The sequence below is a fragment of the Carcharodon carcharias genome, chromosome 7 (genome assembly GCF_017639515.1).
Source record: "Carcharodon carcharias isolate sCarCar2 chromosome 7, sCarCar2.pri, whole genome shotgun sequence".
NCBI classification, from domain to species: domain Eukaryota; kingdom Metazoa; phylum Chordata; class Chondrichthyes; order Lamniformes; family Lamnidae; genus Carcharodon; species Carcharodon carcharias.
This window is the reverse complement of record NC_054473.1, coordinates 35,980,681-36,000,903: the sequence shown is the minus strand read 5'-3', so window position 1 is coordinate 36,000,903 and position 20,223 is coordinate 35,980,681. Positions and strand designations below refer to the sequence as shown.

At 38.7% G+C, this 20,223-nt stretch overlaps 1 protein-coding gene across 1 annotated transcript in view; it reads left to right on the top strand.

Annotated features, from left to right (window-relative positions):
- LOC121279919 (transketolase-like) overlaps positions 1-19,710 on the top strand; it is a 45,747-nt gene extending 26,037 nt beyond the window's left edge. Inside the window, exons 8-14 of the mRNA XM_041191483.1 lie at positions 3,454-3,618; positions 4,126-4,282; positions 5,910-6,040; positions 10,834-10,917; positions 14,240-14,336; positions 16,338-16,460; positions 17,984-19,710. Of these exons, the coding sequence (XP_041047417.1) occupies positions 3,454-3,618; positions 4,126-4,282; positions 5,910-6,040; positions 10,834-10,917; positions 14,240-14,336; positions 16,338-16,460; positions 17,984-18,156 (930 nt within the window). The 3' untranslated portion in view covers positions 18,157-19,710. The remainder of the gene's footprint in view (positions 1-3,453; positions 3,619-4,125; positions 4,283-5,909; positions 6,041-10,833; positions 10,918-14,239; positions 14,337-16,337; positions 16,461-17,983) is intronic.
- Positions 19,711-20,223: the final 513 nt, after the last annotated feature.

Genomic DNA, 20,223 nt, shown 5'->3' with positions numbered 1-20,223 from the left:
GTGTTATTAATGTACAAATCAGCCAACAACTCGAAGAGAGAACCCGCTGTTCTCTCATTAGCTTTCTGAAAATGGCATATCGCGCTTAATCTCCTTGTGATTTTCATGCAGTTGCATTTTAATTGCCCATTAAACTCACCACAGAAAGTTAAGTCTAGTAATTATCAGCATTTTACCATCAGCACCATTTTAAAAATGTAATTGTTAATGGCTGTGAATTGAACTCTCTTCCCTAGAAATTGAACAGTTGTAAGTATGGAGTTTCATTTTTGTCGGTTGTGAATTATTTGAGGAGATTTTTTAAAATGTGATTTTTTTAATTTAATGTTTTTAATTTTTTCCCTCTCTCTTAGCCAGTCTTTATTTTTCCTTCCTTTTCTTTCTCTTTCGGTACCTGATTTGACATTAACTCTTCCATTCTAATTTACCCCCTTTTTCTTCATTCCCCAATCCTTAAATCATATGGGTTAAGGAGATTGTGTCTGTCCAGTTGTTCAACTAGGTCTCAGATGCCCTGTTGCGATCTCTGCGCTATTTTCACCTTACACTGCAGCAACTTAATGGGATTTAAAAATAAAACTAAATATACACAAATGCAATAAGGAAAGGGGAACTCTGCCAGATGCTTCACTCCTGCAAAACCTCTTTTTTTTGGCGCTTGGTTAACAGATCAGGCAGTTGATTAATTTCAACACCTATTTTTGTTTAAGCATTGTGTAATGCAGTTGGGAAGATTAAAGGAGAAGTGAAACACAGGAATCTGAATTAGTAGCGTTAAAAATGTTGTTACGCTGTAAAATATCTTAGCAGTGCCCTTGTGTCATAATTCATCACTTACACATTAACTCCTACCAGCCTGTCTTGTCCATGATGCCATCAGTATTCACTAATTAAGCAATTTTTAAATCAAAAAATAAAAACAAATATTTATAATCCTTTTTTTAACTTTGTCTACTTTGTGTTATGTATTAAAAGACATTCAGCCTGCTCCGCCATTCAGTATGATCTAGACTGACCTTGGGCTTCAACTCCACTTTTCCATCTGCTCCCATATCACTTGACTCCCTGATAGACCAAAAATATGGCTATCTCAGCCTTAAATATATTTGCCGAAGGATCACCCACAGCCCTCAATGGCAGAGAATTCCAAATATTCACAAGCCTTTGAGCGAAAACATTCCTCAACTCAGTTCTAAATGATCGGCAACTTATCCTGAGACTGTGGCCTTGTGTTTTAGATTCCCCAGCCAGTGGAAGTATCCTGTCAAGCCCCTTCAGAACTTTAAATGTTTCAGTGAGATCATCTCTCATTCTCCTTAACTTCAGAGAATATAGGCCCAATTTACTCAGCTGCTCATCATAGGACAATCCTCTCATTCCAGGAACTAATCTAGTGAACCATTGTAAGTATATCCTTAAATATGGACACCAAAACTGCACACACTACTCCAAGTGTGATCTCATCAAAGCCCTGTACAATTGTAGCAAGACTTCATTATTCTTGTACTCCAGTCTCCTTGCAACAAAGGCAAGTATACAATTTGCCTTCCTAATTGCTTGCTGTAATGCCATGCTAACTTTGTGTTCATTGTACAAGCAACTGAAGTCCCTCTAAACATCAACATTTATAAGTTTTGTACCTTTTTTTAAAAAGTGCCTAGATTTTCAGATTCCCTCTAATAAAATTACAATAGCTAATTCAATAAGTAGCTAATCAACAAAAAGCAAGATCTAGAATGACATTTGATATCCTGTACTACCATTGAACTTCATAGCATGATGGGTAGTTAATTTTCTGAGTTGATATAGACATTTGTCTTTACCTAATGTCAGAAATGTCGGTGCAACCAGAAGAGAATATACCCAATGATGAGTTATAAACAATCCAAGTCCGTCATGTACTGAAATACGCCCAAAATTCGCAATCTTTTAGGTCATGTATTTGGCCATTGTACAAATTGTGCCTGTCTCCAGGCTCTCATCCACTGCAAATTCAAGGTTAATATTTAAAATAACCCACGGAGGGACATGTTTGACATTAATTATGTTTAAAGTTGCCCATGAACTTATCACAGGCTTTTCAGCAGCGACTTATGGTAGAGATCGTATCCAGTGCCCTCTATGGGGAGCTGTGATGTATTTGAGCAGGCCCACTGACAATGTATCTCTTCAGTCGGTTAGATTGAAGAACCCTCACTGAGACATGCAGAAACTCAACCAAGAGGTATAAATTAGAATATGCACTGTAACATCATGTACAGGAAGTGAGTTGGAGAGGGAAAGAAAGTTCGGATAAGAGAGAAATAATTTTTAAAAATTTGAATCTCCCAACTATAACTTAATTCTGAAAGTTGATACCAGAGCAGTTGTTCGGAAGTAATTAAAATATATCACAATGTTAAAAATTTGCTTATGCCTGAATGCACCAACCCCAACATTTTCTGGCATGCTTTTAGTGGCTAAGTACAGCAAACATGCACCCTTACATGGATTTCAATGCCGGGTATATTGGCAAGGAAAATAGCTAGTGGAGAAGCAGGGAATGTCGGACAGCAGCTTCTGGATTTCTGCAGCTAACTGCGCATGTGTGGACTTAGAAGTTGCTGTCCAACTTATCCTATAATAACTGGTGAGCGATGTTGCTAAATCCAGGCCATCTTAAATATTGGTAGTAGGTTAGCTGTTTAGTGATCCAGTGGAATAAGCAGTGCAATGTGTTAGAATTTTTTTCAATTGTTGCAGCCTAGAATCAGAAGTAATTTGGACAGACAGGGATACAATTCTGTCACAATTAGAATCCAAGCTGAAATCTGTTATTTCCATGTGAGTTGAGCCAAAAGTGGTGACGCTGTTTGACTGACACATTTCTTATGTTATTTTCAGTTATAGCCTGATTATAGCAAACATGGAGCAAAGCTTGATCCAGGCTGCAACACCATCAAGGGGTTCAGATAGCATGGAGCGAAACACCTGAAATCTGAGATTGTGTTACAGATGTACTTGTACAATCTAGCTAATTTAGATCCTTTGTGAAGGCGTTAGATGCCTCCAGATTACTCAGCCTATACTGTGTTACTTTATTGTTGCTTGATTGCACTGCATTTAAACGAAATTGTTCATGTGTTTCTATTTTCATGAGGTTTTCTCCTTATTCTTGTTTTTGATAAATATTTCCATTTTTATGGCCACTTAGGTATTATGTAAATATTTCACAAGAGGCATTGGACTGTGGACTAGTTTTGAATGTCAGGGATAGAAACATTCATCAAATTTATGAGCGTAAATGGAATTTCCTCCCCCCCCCCCAAGAAAAAAGCATTTTATCTGATTCCTCCCCTCCAGGCAAACCAATAAGAAACCTCTTTTATACTGTTGTATCAAGACTCCATCTTTTAATAAAACACAAGCATGGATATTATTATGTTTCATTTATCTTTTATTTTGTTCTTCCAGGTAGCCACACGAAAAGCCTTTGGAACTGCCCTGGCAAAATTAGGTCATGGTAATGACCGTGTTATTGCATTAGACGGTGATACAAAGAACTCAACATTCTCAGAAATGTTCAAAAAGGAACATCCTAAGCGTTATATTGAATGTTTCATTGCAGAGCAAAACATGGTAACTTCTTTTAGTTTCTTAATTTGTACATGAAAATAAAAACAGACAGTAGGGATAAATTAACTCTACATCATGTAATGTTGAAAGTGGTACTAAAGTGCACAATGGACTGACCGTTTCACTTTTCTGGAGGTATTTGGAACAGTTTGGCCTTGACCATCACCATATTATTTACCTGTTATCCTTGCCTAATGCATCTGCAGTTTAACCCTAACCCTAATGCCACCAATATATTCCTTAACTACTTTTTTTTTTGCAAAAGAGTTGAGACTGGCACTGTAATTTATTATCGTGACAGGCTACAATCAAAACATCTCCCTTGTGTTATCATCTTTAAAGCATTTCACGATCTTGAGTCTGTTGGGTAGAATTTTCTGCCTTATTTTCCTTCATCAGTTAATGCAACCAACTTGTGAAAAATAGGAAGTGAAAGGAAAAAAGAACTTTTGCTCACTGCTTCCGCAGTTAGCCAAATGGTTGCTATTTATTCTGCATTTCACTTTATAGGTGAGTGTTGGTGTTGGCTGTTGTGCAAGGGATAGGACTGTTGCATTTGTCAGCACTTTTTCTACTTTCTTCTCACGAGCATTTGATCAGATTCGTATGGCAGCAATCTCTGAAAGCAATATCAACCTTGTTGGATCCCACTGTGGTATCTCAATTGGTGAGTTTGATTTAACTGGCTCTACTAAACTAATTTTTAATTTATCGAGACAATTTTATTGCCCTTTTTGCAGTATCACACCTGTCCTGAAGAATGAATTTACACTGGAGTTCAGTATCTTATGTATATTTTGCATGTGATTGTGGACAGCCGACATCATTCTTGATTATTAATTTATCTTGGGCTCACCCTAGGGTACAGACATACACCTCCAGTAGGGGGTCAGTGGATAGTGATTGAGCCAGAAGCCCTAATTGATTTTCCCAAGGCATATTGTCCCTTTTGGCTAACTCAACAGAACCAAAGATTGAACCTAAAAAACAAAAAACTGTGGATGCTGGAAATCCAAAACAAAAACAGAATTACCTGGAAAAACTCAGCAGATCTGGCAGCATCGGCGGAGAAGAAGAGTTGACGTTTTGAGTCCTCATGACCCTTCCACAGAACTGAGTGAATATAAGGAGAGGGGTGAAATATAAGCTGGTTTAAGGTTGTGGGGGGAGGGGGGGTGGCGGTGGTTGTAGGGACAAGCAAGTGGTGATAGGAGCAGATAATCAAAAGCTGTCACAGACAAAGGAGCACAGAGGTGTTGAAGGTGGTGATATTATCTAAACGAATCTGCTAATTAAGAATGGATGGTAGGGCACTCAAGGTACAACTCTAGTGGGGGTGGGGTGGAAAGACTAGCAGGGCATAAAAGATTTAAAAATAATGAAATAGGTGGGAAAAGAAAAATCTATATAAATTATTGGAAAAAACAAAAGGAAGAGGGAAGAAACAGAAAGGGGGTGGCGATGGAGGAGGAGTTCAAGATCTAAAGTTGTTGAATTCAATATTCAGACCGGAAGGCTGTAAAGTGCCTAGTCGGAAGATGAGGTGCTGTTCCTCCAGTTTGCATTGGGCTTCACTGGAACAATGCAGCAAGCCAAGGACAGACATGTGGGCAAGAGAGCAGGGTGGAGTGTTAAAATGGCAAGCCCAACCCAAACTGGTGGAACAGCACCTCATCTTCCGACTAGGCACTTTACAGCCTTCCGGACTGAATATTGAATTCAACAACTTTAGATCTGAACTCCCTCCTCCATCGCCACCCCCATTCTGTTTCTTCCCCCTTCCTTTTGTTTTTTCCAATAATTTATATAGATTTTTCTTTTCCCACCTATTTCCATTATTTTAAAATCTTTTATGCCCTGCTAGTCTTTCCACCCCACCTCCACTAGAGCTGTACCTTGAGTGGCCTACCATCCATTCTTAATTAGCACATTTGTTTAGATAATATCACCACCTTCTTCACCTCTGTGTTCTTCTGTCTGTGACATCTTTTGATTATCTGCTCCTATCACTGCTTGCTTGTCCCTACAACCACACCACCACCACCCCCACCTTAAACCAGCTTATATTTCACCCCTCTCCTTATATTCACTCAGTTCTGTGGAAGGGTCATGAGGACTCGAAACGTCAACTCTTTTCTTCTCGCCAATGCTGCCAGACCTGCTGAGTTTTTCCAGGTAATTCTGTTTTTGTCAAAGATTGAACCTTACTCATTGCTGATCATGCAGGGCATCTTCAAATTGAACAATGGGAGATGGGCTGTGATAATGTTTCTGATGTTTCAAATTCTTCTTAGGTGAGGATGGACCTTCCCAAATGGGTCTGGAGGATATTGCTATGTTCCGTGCCATTCCCACAGCAACAATCTTCTATCCAAGTGATGCTGTGTCAACTGAACGGGCTGTGGAACTGGCTGCTAACACCAAGGTATAAAATGCAATGTTTAGCAGCATGCTTTAAAATTGTATTATCCCTAATTATAGACCAATTTTAAAGCCAAGTTGTATTTTTTTAAAACCAATTGTTAAGACAGGGCAGAGAGGCAAACTGAACTTCTTTATTTTTCTCGCTGTCTGCCCCTAAGCAGAGATGTTTTAATTTTTTTTAATAGGCTGTGGCGTTGTTTTCCCCCAAACTCTCTTCAAATTTGTAAAGTCAATTTTAAAGTGACTCACCAGTAAATTCTCTTTAGGGTTAAATCAAAATTATGGTTTATTCATACATTCAAACTCGGGGGATGGTTGTTGCAACTACTTATCCTGTCTCACCCCCAGGACACACTGGGACACATAAGGGGTACACACAAGAAAAGAGACTTACAACTAGGAATAACTTTTGAAAAAGAAAAGAAACAAAGATATGGACATTAATTCACATGAATGTCAGAGACCAGTGAAGGTTCAGGCGGGCTCAGCTAGCTGAAAGCAGGAGTTGCAAAATTCCTTTTAGTTGGTGATGACGCAGCAAAATGAGGTTGGTATTCTGAGACTTGCTCCGCTCTGCTGGCGATGGCAAGAATCTTCCAGAGAACCAGGCTTCAAGGAAGTTAAGACTTTTGTCAACCTGGAGTCCTGCTTTGGCATTGGCAGGTTGTAGACTGCCCTGGGAGTCCAGGAACATAACATTAAAACTTCCCAAAGGCCAGAAGAGCTTAGGTTATGTGGTTAAAAACAAAAAACTGCGGATGCTGGAAATCCAAAACAAAATTTAAAATAAAAATGCCTGGAAAAACTCAGCAGGTCTGGCAGCATCAGTTAACGTATTGAGTCCGTATGACTCTTCAACAGAACTAAGTAAAAATAGAAGAGTGGATGGAAATACATTTAAAAATAATGGAAATAGTTGGGAAAAGAAAAATCTATATAAATTATTGGAAAAAAAGGGGGGGATCGGAAAGGGTTGGGGATGGAGGAGAGAGTTCATGATCTAAAATTGTTGAACTTAATATTTTTTTTCTGATAATTTATATAAAATTTTCTTTTCCCACCTATTTCCATTATTTTTAAATTTATTTCCATCCATTGTTTTATCTCTACCTTTTAGCCTATTTCGATTCCTTCACCCCACTCCCGCTAGGGCTATCTGTACCTTGCTTGTCCTGCTTTCTACCCTTAATTAGCACATTCCTTAGATAATATCACCACCTTCAACACCTCTTTGTCCTTTTGTCAATGACACCTTTTGGCTATCTCCATCTATCACTGGCCCTCTATCCAGCTCTACTTGTCCCACCACCCCGCCTTAAACCAGCTTATATTTCACCTCTGTTCTATTTTTCCTTAGTTCTGTTGAAGAGTCATATGGACTCGAAACGTTAACTGTGTTCCTCTCTGCAGATGCTGCCAGACCTGCTGAGTTTTTCCAGGTATTTTTATTTTTGTTTTAGGTTATGTGGTGTTGCCCTTTGACAAGTCAGTTTTAGGTAAATGATCAGTTTCTTTGTCTTTGGTCAAAATTCATTGTTATTGAATTGTTCATTGCTATTAATGCCTCCGCAGGTATGATGAGTTTCGATGGTTCTCCGGTATAAGTCCAAGCTGGGGAGACAGGCCGCCTTCTGCTCCCTTGTTTCGTTGATTGTAATGGGTCCACACAATGATAGGTGTGAGATTCCACAAGGATGAGGGTTGAGTTTTGTCATTTAATTACTGTTGGAAGTTTCCAGAACTGTAGCCAACTTGCAAATTATGTGACCTATAACAGCCATGTTTTTGGTCCAGCAAAGTGCATTATTTAAATAAGCAGAAAGTAAGGTTTGATTTAAACGGTTTATTATCTCTTTCATGTCTTATGGACATGACACAATTATCCCACACCTTGAGTTATCGTGTAGCCCTGTCATATTTGTCCTGAGAGGTGACGAAAAACTTTACACACATAAACAAATTGGGATGCCAGTCTTCATCTCCTGCACTAGAGGGCCTTTGTTCAAAGCTATTCCACAACAGCTGGCTTGGATAGTCAGTGGCATTGATTGTGTCCTGCACTGTTGTAATGTAGTGAGTAGCTAAATGTGATGTGCTGTCACACCAAATAGCAACACGTTTGCAGGTAAAATGAATAAAAATAGTCTAAAGTTGCAGTAGAAAATCCCTTTTAAAGTTTCAATTTTGTTTGATTGCAGACTAAATGACACAATTAATCATGACAAGTTTATTTTGAACCAGGGCATAACTTTGGACTTACTGGCATAGCATTTAACTTATTTATTAGAAAGAACTTGCATTTATGGATGACAAATCATGGCTGCAAGATGTCCCAAAGCACTTACAGGCAATTAATTACTTTTGAATTATAGTCACTGCTTAGTAGCCAATTGTAGCAGTCAAGTTGTGGACTTGGTTGAGGAATGAAAGTTGGCTCGGACGCCATGATTGCTTTGGATGAAGACATGGAATCTTTTTCACCACATGCACGGGCATAGCTGTTAAATATATTCTAAAAACAACAACCCTGAGAAGATAATGTTCCTCGTTTATGCACTGAGTGCCAGTTTAAGTTATGTACTCAGGTTCTGAAATGGAGCTGAACCCATAAATTTGGTTTAAAGGTGACACTTACAATCCCCGTAGAGACTGATACGTTTTAAAGAGAGATGAGTTTCCCAAATGACCAACAGAAATAAGCTTATGGACAAGATTTCACTTTTTAAAACTTTTACTGTAACAAACGAACAAATCAGGATAGATCAAACATTAATTACAGGCAATGAATACACCTAATTAAAGATAAGTTGCTTTCGCATTAACTAATCAATGCACTTGAGAAACATCTTGCAACCCCTTTTGCTGTGCACTTCTAGCAGATGTGTTCCTTTACAAAACCTAGCCCAAAGTTACTCCAATCTCTCTAGCAGACTTGCTTCTCCCTGCTACACTAGGTCAAATGTTAGTGTTCTTCGAGAGTTGTTCCACTCAGCCTGTGTTCCAGATCCAACTTCCATCAGCAAGGCCCACTTCAGTACTGTTTGGTCCTTAAATCAGCAAAAGCCCTGTTGGATCTGCCACCTTCCTTTTGAACAGAACCCCAACTCTCTCAGGCATCCTGCTTGATTGTTAACGCAAAACCGTCCTTCCCTGTGCTTTACGCAGTAATTGCCTTGTTTCTTCACACAGCAGTAGTTGCTGTCTCTCGCTCTGCCCCTCGCTCTGGCTAGTGCCCCCACACAGACCCTCGCGCTTTCGCATGCTTTCTCTCACTTCCCCACAAAAAGCAGAAGAACATATGTACTAGTAGCAGGAGTAAGCCACTTGACCCCTCAAGCCTGTTCCGCCATTCAATAAGGTCATAACTGATCTTATAGTAACTTCGACTTCACATTCCTGTGTACCCCTGATAATCTTTCACCCTGTTGCTTATCAAGAATCCCTTTTGCTTTGCCTTAAAAATATTGAGAGTCTGCTTCCACTGCCTTTTGAGGAAGAAAGTTCCTAAGACTCATGACCCTCTGAGGGTAAAAGTTTTTCCTCAATTATGTCTTAAATGGGTGACACATTTTTAAACAGTGGCCCCTAAATTCTCTCACAAGGGGAAACACCCTTTTCACATCCATCCTGTCAAGATCCCTCAGGATCTTCTATGTTTCAATTAAGTTGCATCTTAGCCTTCTAAACTCCAGTGGATACAAGCCTAGCTTGTCCAACCTTTCCCCATAAGACAACCCTCCTATTCCATTTTTTTAGTCTGATAAACCTTCTCTGAGCTGCTTCCAATGCATTTACATTCTTCCTTTAATTAAGGAGACCAGTACTGTACACAATACACCAGATGTGGTCTCACCAATGCCCTATACAACTGAAGCATTACCTCCCTACTCTTGTATTTAGTTCCCCTCGCAATAAACGATAACATTCCATTAGCTTTCCTATTTACTTGCTGTACCTGCATACTAACCTTTTGTGATTCATGCACTAGGACACCAAAATCCCTCTGCATCTCAGAACTCTGCAACGTTTCAACATCTAGATAATATGCTTTTTTATTCTTCCTGCCAAAATGAACAATTTCACATTTCCTTACATTGTACTCCATTTGTCTGATCTTTGCCCACTCACAACTTATTGATATCTCTTTGTAACCCCCTTGTGTCCTCTTCACAAATTATTTTCTTACCTATCTTTGTGTCATCAGCAAATTTAGCAACCATACCTTTGGTGCCTTCATCTAAGTTATTTTATATAAATTGCAAAACATTGAGGCCCCAGCACTGATCCTTGTGTCACATCACTCGTTACACCCTGCCAACCAGAAAAATACCCATTTATGCCTACAATCTGTCCTCTTTGAGAGTTCCTGCATACAGTTGTGATTTCAACAAATTTCTGCCCGATGGCAACCAGATCACCTAGGCATGCCTGTGAGCCTGCATGTTTCTAGAATTCCCAATTTTACCTTAAGTTAACGGAGATATTTTAAAAAGGTATCCCTCTTGTAAAGTCCAGCATTGGTAACACAATACTGCCACTAAACCATACTGTAATTTTACATAAAATGCTTTCAAGTAAAGTCTGTTAGCAAATCTTTTGCAGTACTGGAGAATCCTTAAAACCTCCAATTCACTGCTCAGCACATCTTGCACCATTTTGAGATGATGCATATATTTACCTAATGAATAGAACTTCTAAGAATTGTTCTTCCCTCATGATATATTCTGTACTGGATTTTTAAACTATTCATGTGGATAAAGCCATAATATTTGATTCTTTGCTTTATGCCTCTAGGGTATTTGCTTCATTCGAACCAGCCGACCAGAAACTACAATAATTTATAAAAATACTGAAGTATTTGAGGTTGGCAAAGCTAAGGTAAGTAACAAAGTAAGAGGAACTCATGCAAATTCTTTGGAGTCGTTTCTCAGTTTTAGTCCTAATGTCTGAATAATCATCCTACTACTGTTAACTAGCAAGCCTGATTAACATTCTAATAAAAGCAAAATACTGCGGATGCTGGAAATCTGATTAACATTCTGTTCTCTGTTTTCAGAGACACCTACAGTTTATCTTAGCTTACTTTCTTTTGTTTAATTTATTTATGAATCAACAAAAAAGTAACCAGTTATGGACCGACATGTCCATTTTTATATAACCATTTTCTACCCTCTAATGATGTGCAACCTTTCTGTATCAACCTAGTTATCTCCCACATAGTCCTCAGAATTCAAAGTTTCAAATTAAATTTTACAGATATTGATGATCAAATTTCAGTTTTTCACCTTGTCATACACGTTAGTTCTAAATAGTTAAGAACAGGTACTAGTCCTGCTGGAGCAAATTGGACTTAATTCTCTAGAAATAGCTCAGTTGCATAATTACTCACAGCACCTCGTGCAGATTCAGATGGATCAGAGGGCATGCAGGTAATGGGACTAACTAAAATTGTATGCAAGTGAAATTTACGGGATAGGTACTGTTAACACTGGTTGTCACAACAGGATGACAGAGACTCAAAGCATTTTCAGAATCTTAAAAGTTATATTGACTCAATATTGAAGACAATCAATCAATTTACAGAATCACAGAATTGTTACGGTACAGAAGAAGGCCATTCAGCCTGTTTTGTCTGCGCTGGCTGTCTGAATGAGCAGTTCACTTTGTTACATTGCAGTGTCTTCTCCCCATAGTCCTGCACATTCTTGCTTTTCAAATAATAATCCAATTCCCTTGATTGAACCTGCCTTCACCACACTCTCAGGCAGCGCATTCCAGATCTTAACCGCTCACTGTATGAAAAAGTTTCTCCCCTTTTCTCCATTGCTTCTTTTCCCAGTTGCTGTAAACCTGTGCCCTCTAGTTCTTGATTCTTCCATCAGTGGGAACCATTTTTATCCATCTACTCTGTCTAGAGCCCTCATGATTTTTAATACCTCTAACAAATTTTCTCTCAAACTTCCCTTTTGCAAGGAAAATAGCCCCAGCTTCTCCAATCTACCTATTTGTGTAACTGAAGTTCTCATTCCTGGAACTATTTTCGAGAATCTTTTCAGCACTCTCTCTAAAAGCCTTCACATCTTCCCTAAAGTGTGGGGCCCAGAAATGGACACAGTACTTCAGTTGAGTCTGAACCAGTGTTTTAGTTTAACATAACCTCCTTGCTCTTGTACTGTATGCCCCCAATAATAAGGGCTAGGATAAAACAGTCCTAACCCAGTCTACTACTAACACAGACTATATGTGGATAATTGAAGTCCTTCTTTATAACTACTGTCTCATTCTTGCACCTCTCTGTAACTTCCTTTCAAATTTGTTCCTACATCGAACAAAGTAATTGCACTTTTTTTGTTCCTTAGCTCTAACTAAATAGATTCTGTCCTTGACCCATCTGGGACATCCTTTCTGTCCAGCGCTGCAATGTTCTCAATCAATACCACCATCTCCCCTTTTCTTCATTTCCTATCTTTCCTGTATACCTTTAATAGCCTAAAAATTCTGATGATCTCTATCTTTGAACACTGATCTCAATCTGCTGGATTCGTGATTCTGAATGCAATAGCATTGTATTTCTAGTCTGTAGATCTGATTGTCTTTGTTTACACTATGGAAGCAGCATACAGTGAACACAGACTGTAGTTCTGTTCATTGTTGGAAAAATGTATCAATTACTATTTAATTGAACGAAATGACTAAATTACCACATATACATATAGGCCGAAAGTTAAGGGGGCGACTTTTACACGTGTATTGTTTTCGTGGTGCTTGATTCGGGCCACATTGAATAGATACAATGACCTTTAGTGACAGGAAGCTGATGTATTGTCAGATTGATTTAATTAGGTTTTTAACACACAAAAAGGAGCTGAAGTATGTTAATAAGCTTTTCAAACTCTATCCTGTGCTCAATATTCTTAACCATATACTGCTGCAAAAAAAACCTAATCTATAATTCCACTGCATTTTAAAAATGTATTCTTCCTGTGCTACAGTTTTTGAGTGGTATGTAAATGAGTCCACTTTTACTTTGCACTATGCAGAGTTCTGAACAATATTCTCTCTCTTTTTGAAAAGAAAATCAGCATTTATAATCTCAGCTGCTAACCCATCACTGTAATTATGTCTTGTTTCCCATGTTGGGAAGCATTTGGTTGGTTTCACTCTTACTTTCCAATTGTAGCCCAAGCATTTAAAACAATGGCTTTTCTCTTCATAATCCAAGTACCCTTTGGTTCTGAAATTTTTAGGCTTTGATCCCTGAAACTTTTACATGAGGCTTATGAAAAATTATGGCTTCTTTAGGCCAAAAATCATGGGGTTGGCCTTTGCATGAGATCGACTTTTATGCTAGTTTATGTGGTATTGCCCATTTGCAGTGGAAACCTGAGGACCAATGTCCTGTTGTTTACTGTTCAAGTGACAGTGTAGTATAACTCACCTCATGAAAAATGCCCTTGATTCGAATGTGCACTAACCAGATCTACAGTGGCATTTTCAGGTATTAAGTTTAGCTGTAGGAAACAGACTTGGGATTGGTTTTGTTTTTGCAAATAGTTTAGTTAAGCAGAGTTGTGATCGGCAGAGGCAGTGTGTGCGGCTCTGGATTTGGATGACAATACAGCAACTTTAGCATTGCCATGAAGTTGGTTCTGTGCTGATGCTCATATTGCAATATAATCCAGGAATCGGGACTCCACCCAATTCCAGTGTGAGCCCTGGAGGCAGTAATCTCGCACTGAGTTTAACATCCCACATCATATAAATACTTTGTGTGAAACCTGTTTCAAACAGTCAGGGATGATGGGGGACACAGAATAAATCAATGCTTCAGAAAATGCTGACACCCCCAAATACGTTCTCCTTAATTATCAACTTTTGTTTGTTCAGTGAGGAACTCTGTGGGTAAATATCATTTTCCTCCTGGACCTGAGAATTATATGTGGGGTACTGCCAAACTGGAACAAATGCAACAGTTGCAATATAAATGCCCCATTTCAAACAGCCTTTGTTACGGATCAAAAATTTAAAATTGAGCTGACTCATAATTCAGCTTGAACTTGGTTTATTTTGTTTGTCTCCAGGATATCAATAATTCATACAGAAAACAATTTTGTTGTAAAACCTATTCTGTGCTTAAATTAAAATTATGTCAATCAAAAAAGTCCCAACAGTTGTTAAAGAAAATTGCTTATTCTGGCAGGTTCTGAAGAAGACAGATAAGGATATGGTCACGGTCGTTGCTGCTGGGGTGACAATGCAGGAGACATTGACTGCAGCTGCTAAGTTGGCTGAAGAGGGTAAATATAAAACAATGGCTGTTGAAAGTGTATAAAAGTAAATTTGTCTTTCTTTGCAGGCTTTTAATTTAGTGAACATACTCTTTACAAGTGGTTTCTTTCTTGCAGTACGCTTTTTCTTTTATCACAATTCTATCAGATTTTAACAATGAAGATTGTGATGCATTTTACATTATATGATTTAATTACCTTTTAAAAGAATCCACCATATTAAGTACTAAAAAGTAGAATAAAACTGATTTACTTGCTATTGGATGAATGTTGTGGAATTTCATTTCTACTTGATTGTTGAGCATCTTTATGCGAATGAGTTTATTATGGAACTGAAACCTCAGATAATGCATCACTCCTTTCAGCATGACACTGAAGTATTAAATTGAACTATATCATAATACAGTAAAACAATCAAGTCAGAGGGAGTACAGCTGCATTAAGTTTCAAGGGAGGAAGGCACGGCTGGATGGCCTTTACTTTAATGCCAGGAGTATTAGATGTAAAACGGATGAGTTAAGGATGAGGATTGACACATGGAATTGTGATATAGTAGCCATCACTGAGACGTGGGGAGGGGCAGGATTGGCAGCCCAAAATTCCGGGATATAGATTCTTCAGGCGAGACGGGAGGGGATAAAAGAGAAGGAGGCATTGCATTATTAGTTAAGGAGCCAGTTACTGCAGTAAGGAGAGGTGATATCTTGGAGGGGGCATCGAATGAAGCTTTGTGGGTAGAGTTTAGGGATAAAAAAGGGGCAGCCACATTGTTAGGTGTTTATTATAGACCCCCCCAGATAGTCAGTGGGAAATTGAGGAGCAAATATGCACACAGTTTGCGGAGGTGTGCAAAAACAATAACAATAGGGTAATTATATTAGGTGATTTCAACTCTCCCAACATTAATTGGGATAGACATCATGTTAAGGTCTTGGATGGAGTGGATTTCTTGAAATGTGTACAGGAGAACTTTTTAGGTCAATATGTAGACGGTCCAACAAGGGATGGTGCAGTGCGGGACCTAATTCCGGGGAATGAAGTCGGACAGGTGGCTGAGGTGGTGGTGGTGGGGGAGCATTTGAGTGATAGCGACCACAACATGGTACAATTTAAGCTTGTTATGGACAAAGAAATAGACAAGTTGCAAAAAAATGTTTTGGATTGGTGGAGAGTGGAGTTTAGTAAAATAAGGCAGGATCTGGCCAAGGTAGACTGGGATCAGCTACTTGTGGGGAAATCTATAGAAGAGCAGTGGGGGACATTCAGAAAGGAAATGGGGAGGGTACAGGCTCAGCATATTCCCTCTAGGGTGATAGGAAGGTGTAACAAGCCCAGAGAACCGTGGATGACCAGAGATATTCAGGATACGATGAGAAGGAAAAGAGAGGCTTTTAGCAGGTCCAAGGGAAGCAAATCAGCTGAGGCATTAGTGGAGTACAGAAAGTGCAGGGTGGAGCTTAAGAAAGCAATTAGGAGAGCTAAGAGGGGATATGAGAAAGCTGTGGCTGGTAAAAGTAGGGAAAATCCCAAGATATTCTATGAGTATATAAATGGGAAGAGGATAACCAGGGAAAGAGTAGGGACCAAGGGGGCAATCTATAGGTGGAGCTAGAGGACATCGGTAGAGTGTTGAACGAACACTTCACATCCGTCTTCACTAAAGAGAATGAGGATGAAGGTATCGAAGTCTGGGAGAGAGACTGCTTGGTTCTTGAGCAAATTGATATAGGGAGTGATGCACAGACGCTTTGGAGAGGAAATGTGGGCGATCAAAGAGGATGGAACAAAGACATAAAAGTATTTACAGATGAGGACAAGGATTTCAATGTATTGGGGAAGCCTCCAGCAAAGAAAATCAAGCTTTCAAATTACCACTGTTCTCTTCACTCTCCTTTCCTTGTGTATAAGGGATTTTGGGAATCTGTATTTAGGAATGTTAAGATATTTGCATTATGTACAATCAAATGAAAATGGTCAAATATGCAATCAAAAATGAATTTGATTTTACAGGTATATTTATTCGAGTGGTTGATCCATTTACAATCAAACCACTTGATGATAAAACGATCATTTGTTGTACTAAAGGCACCAAAAAAAAGCATGTTATCACTGTGGAGGACCACTATTACGAAGGTATGGTTTTAAAATGCATTTGGGCCAGCACAAGGATGGTGGGCTGTGCTTTATTATGTTATGGTTCATTGTATGGGCCAAACGTTTGCATTTTCACACACAGCTCATAACGTTTGTTAGGCTACTGAGACATATCACCCACCCATCCTGTATTCTGTATGAAAGTTGGATGAACACAGACTAGTTGCAACCTAAGATGCCAAGACAATGCAGTATATGAGATATAGGTACCAAATATAAAATTCAAAGATCGCATTCCAGGGATGACCTCAGGAGATTAAAAATATGTCTTAACTGCTCCCACAAGCCACAGCAAGACAAGCCCCCAAGAAGGTCCAGTGTCTGTAGAATCATAGAATGGTTACAGCACAGGAGGAGGAGGACATTCAGCTCATCAAGTCCATGCCAGCTCTCTGTGAAATCAGTTTAGCTAGTTCCACTACCTTACCCTATACAATGTTATAGAATTGTACAGAAGCTACAGAATATGCTTAAGATATTATTATTACAAATAAACCATGAAAATCTGCCAGTTAAGTTTTTATTCGGCTTCTCTTTCATTACAGTTGCAGAATTGTTTATGGCCATACCATTCCCCTTTCCCCTTCACAAATGATCCCTCTAATTTCCCTTTGCTGTGCGCAACCTATTTCTTGTACTGCAGGCTCTTTAAAATTGCCTCTCAGCCATCGTGCGCATCTTAAAAGGATCACTTCTTGTGCATGACCGGTTTGTCCTCTGCGTGGCATGTTCCTGATGGCTATGCAGGTCTCTAGGTCCTGATGAGGTGTAAGAAATAGCCAGTTGACAAAAATAGAGAAACAAAGTACTACTTATGGTATGCAATGCATAATTGATGAAGATAGACTGTAATCATATAAAACAGAATTACCTTTGTCAGTTTCCTGAAGCTGGTTCTTACTGAGAACAGTTGGTAATGGTGAAGGTTGGACCTCTGATGCCTATGTTAAATGGGAGCCTAATGCATTCTTGCTTTCAGTTTCTGAAATCACTCCTGTTGACTGCTTCAACATATTGGGAAACAAAAGCATGGATGGACCAACTGAGAGGGGGCTGTTGGTGTGAGAACATAATTTTGCCCTTGTAACATAATGGCATTATGTCAATGCGTATAACTATTCCTGGTTATTGTCTCTTTATCAAGTCTGTGCAATTAGATCAGTTTGTTGTTTATTATACCCCTAAATGAGAAATTGGGGATCAATGTGACCTTCCTTTCTTATCTCCTTCCGGTGTATCAATCTGCAACCCTATTCATACCAGCTGCTACCCAGTATTTTCTTGACTTAATATTCACGTAATATGTTCCTTACCTCAACTGTTCATGGGAAAAGCTAATTGCTGTACCCAGACCTACTCTTGTACATTTGCAACCACTACAGAATTAGTCTTTTTTTGTATGTGTATATGTTTTATATTAAACAAAAGCTTACTATGGGTATTTCACATAGTACATCTATTCTTACATCTACACCATTAAGAGCTTTTCTGTTTACTTGTAGGTGGTCTTGGTGAAGCAGTGGCAGCTGCCCTCACTTCAGAACCTTCCATTATAGTGCACCCTATGGCAGTGTGTGGTGTACCATTTAGTGCAACGTCGGCTGAGCTACTGCAAAGGTTTGAGATTGATGCAAAGGCAATCATGAAAACTGTGAAAGACATCGTTAAGGACTAGACAGTAGTCCCCATTTGGATAGCTTAATGGGCTGATTCTTTTCAGTGATTTGTTTATATTAGAAATATACTTTGGGTGTTCCTTGGATTTACTTAATTGTAAGCATTGTAATAAGCTATGAAAATTACCTGTAAAAACCTTGACGTAATCTTCATAGTGACAATTGTTGCTTATTGTTTTACAGCCACTGTAAGTTTTTGTTTCTGTTCCAGTGGTGGGCTGATATGCACAAAATATGCCCATTTAGTGGTGTACAGCTGGTTACAGCTCCTGAATTGTTTTGAAATATCACCTGTGTAAGACCATACTTGACCATTTTACTCTCTTTCCCTACAATTATATAAAAAGGCTACCTGCCTTAGGATTGGATAGGAATTGAAGGCATCAGAGGCTAGAAATGACTTAGTGGTATGACTGCAAGAATGTTTAATGCATTTGTATGATTTTCCTCTGCTCATTATTTTAGTGCAGGAATCAGTACAATAAAATATATAGGCTAATGTCAGTGCTAAAATAGGCAGAGGAATGTTTTGCAAGTATGTTAAACTGCCTACCCTTGACAATGACTCCATCCTCTTCCCAGGCCACTGCCTCAGACTGAACCAGACTATTCATGATCTCAGCTTCCTGTTTACGTCTATGTTGAGCTTTCAACCCCATCTCTTCTCCATAACAAAGACTTCCCACTTCTACCTCTAACATTGCTCACTTCCACCATTAACTGAACCTGTCTTGTTAAACCATCAGCCACTCTGCTAACTACAGCTTACCCAAAATTTTGCTGCCTGCACCCTATCCTACACAAAATTCTGCTCACCTATCTCTCTGCCCTATACGATCTATGTGTTTGTGTTTAGATCCCTTCATGACCTTGTCCCTCATTATGACTTAGTCCTGCAACTAATTGAATATCTATTCCTCTGAATCTGGCCTCACGTGTACTCCTTTTCTCTCTGCCATTGGTGGCTATGCCCTCAGTTGCATGGCCCTGTGCTTTGGAATTTCCTCCTTAAACCCATTCATGTTCCTCTCCTGCATCAAAGGCATTTTGTAAATGTAAGTTGCTGTTTTTCATCGATTAATATTGCTAACTCTAATTTTTAGGCTCAGTTAGATTTCAGTTTCTTTAATACAATAAAAATCTCATTCCTTAAGTTACATTTTTTTCTGTAACTGAAAGCCATTTTTGTTTGAATAGTGCCCATGTGAATTTAGTAGTTAATTTTCAGAATCTTGAAACTTTTATAGTAGGAGACTTGAACCAAAGTAACTCATATATGGTTGATGTTTATAAAATAAATGATGGAGTTTTGCACAAGTCAGAGAAGCATAAGTAACTCACTGCCTCCATTTTACTGCTGGCATAATTTTAAAAAATGTTTATTTTATGACTTGGAAAGATTTTAATTAAAAAAAGTGTTTTTTAAATGTTGTTTCTAAAATTTGAGAGCCTACAAAGATATTCAACTTAAAATTGAAGGGCTTAGAAATGCAAATTTTGTTTGAGAGGTGCTATGCCATGGCAAAATAATAAATTTTTTAACAACTGAAAAAGGAATCCTGAGGTTTTCTTGTAGCTGTTAGCCAATTAATCTGAACTTTGCTCCTTCATTGATTAATTTTTATGAGTGATTACATCCAGCTGTTAATGTGTTCCTGCTGATTTGAGTCTAGCTGTTCTGTTGGGTAAAACACATAACCAATGCAGTTGAATGCCTGGGAGCTTCCTGCAGTGCTTTGGCAGATTTATGCTTCTGTCTGGGATGATTTAGAAAGCACAAATAGCTATGGCAGACTTTTCCGGGAAGAACTTATATTTGAAGAAAGGTACTGTCTCTCTCTCTCCAGGAGAGCACTTCTGACAGCTGCCTTTTTCCCTGACTCCAATATATTTTTAATTCCTGGACAAAATAGGATCTAGAGAGTGAGTTACTAGATATTTTAAAATGCATTTTTTACTATAGCATAGAGTGTCTCAACTTGAGAGCATCCTATTATTAATTGAATTCCCATTGCCTCTAGGCAAAACAATGTGCATTGTATGTACAATTATCCTAAAATATATAA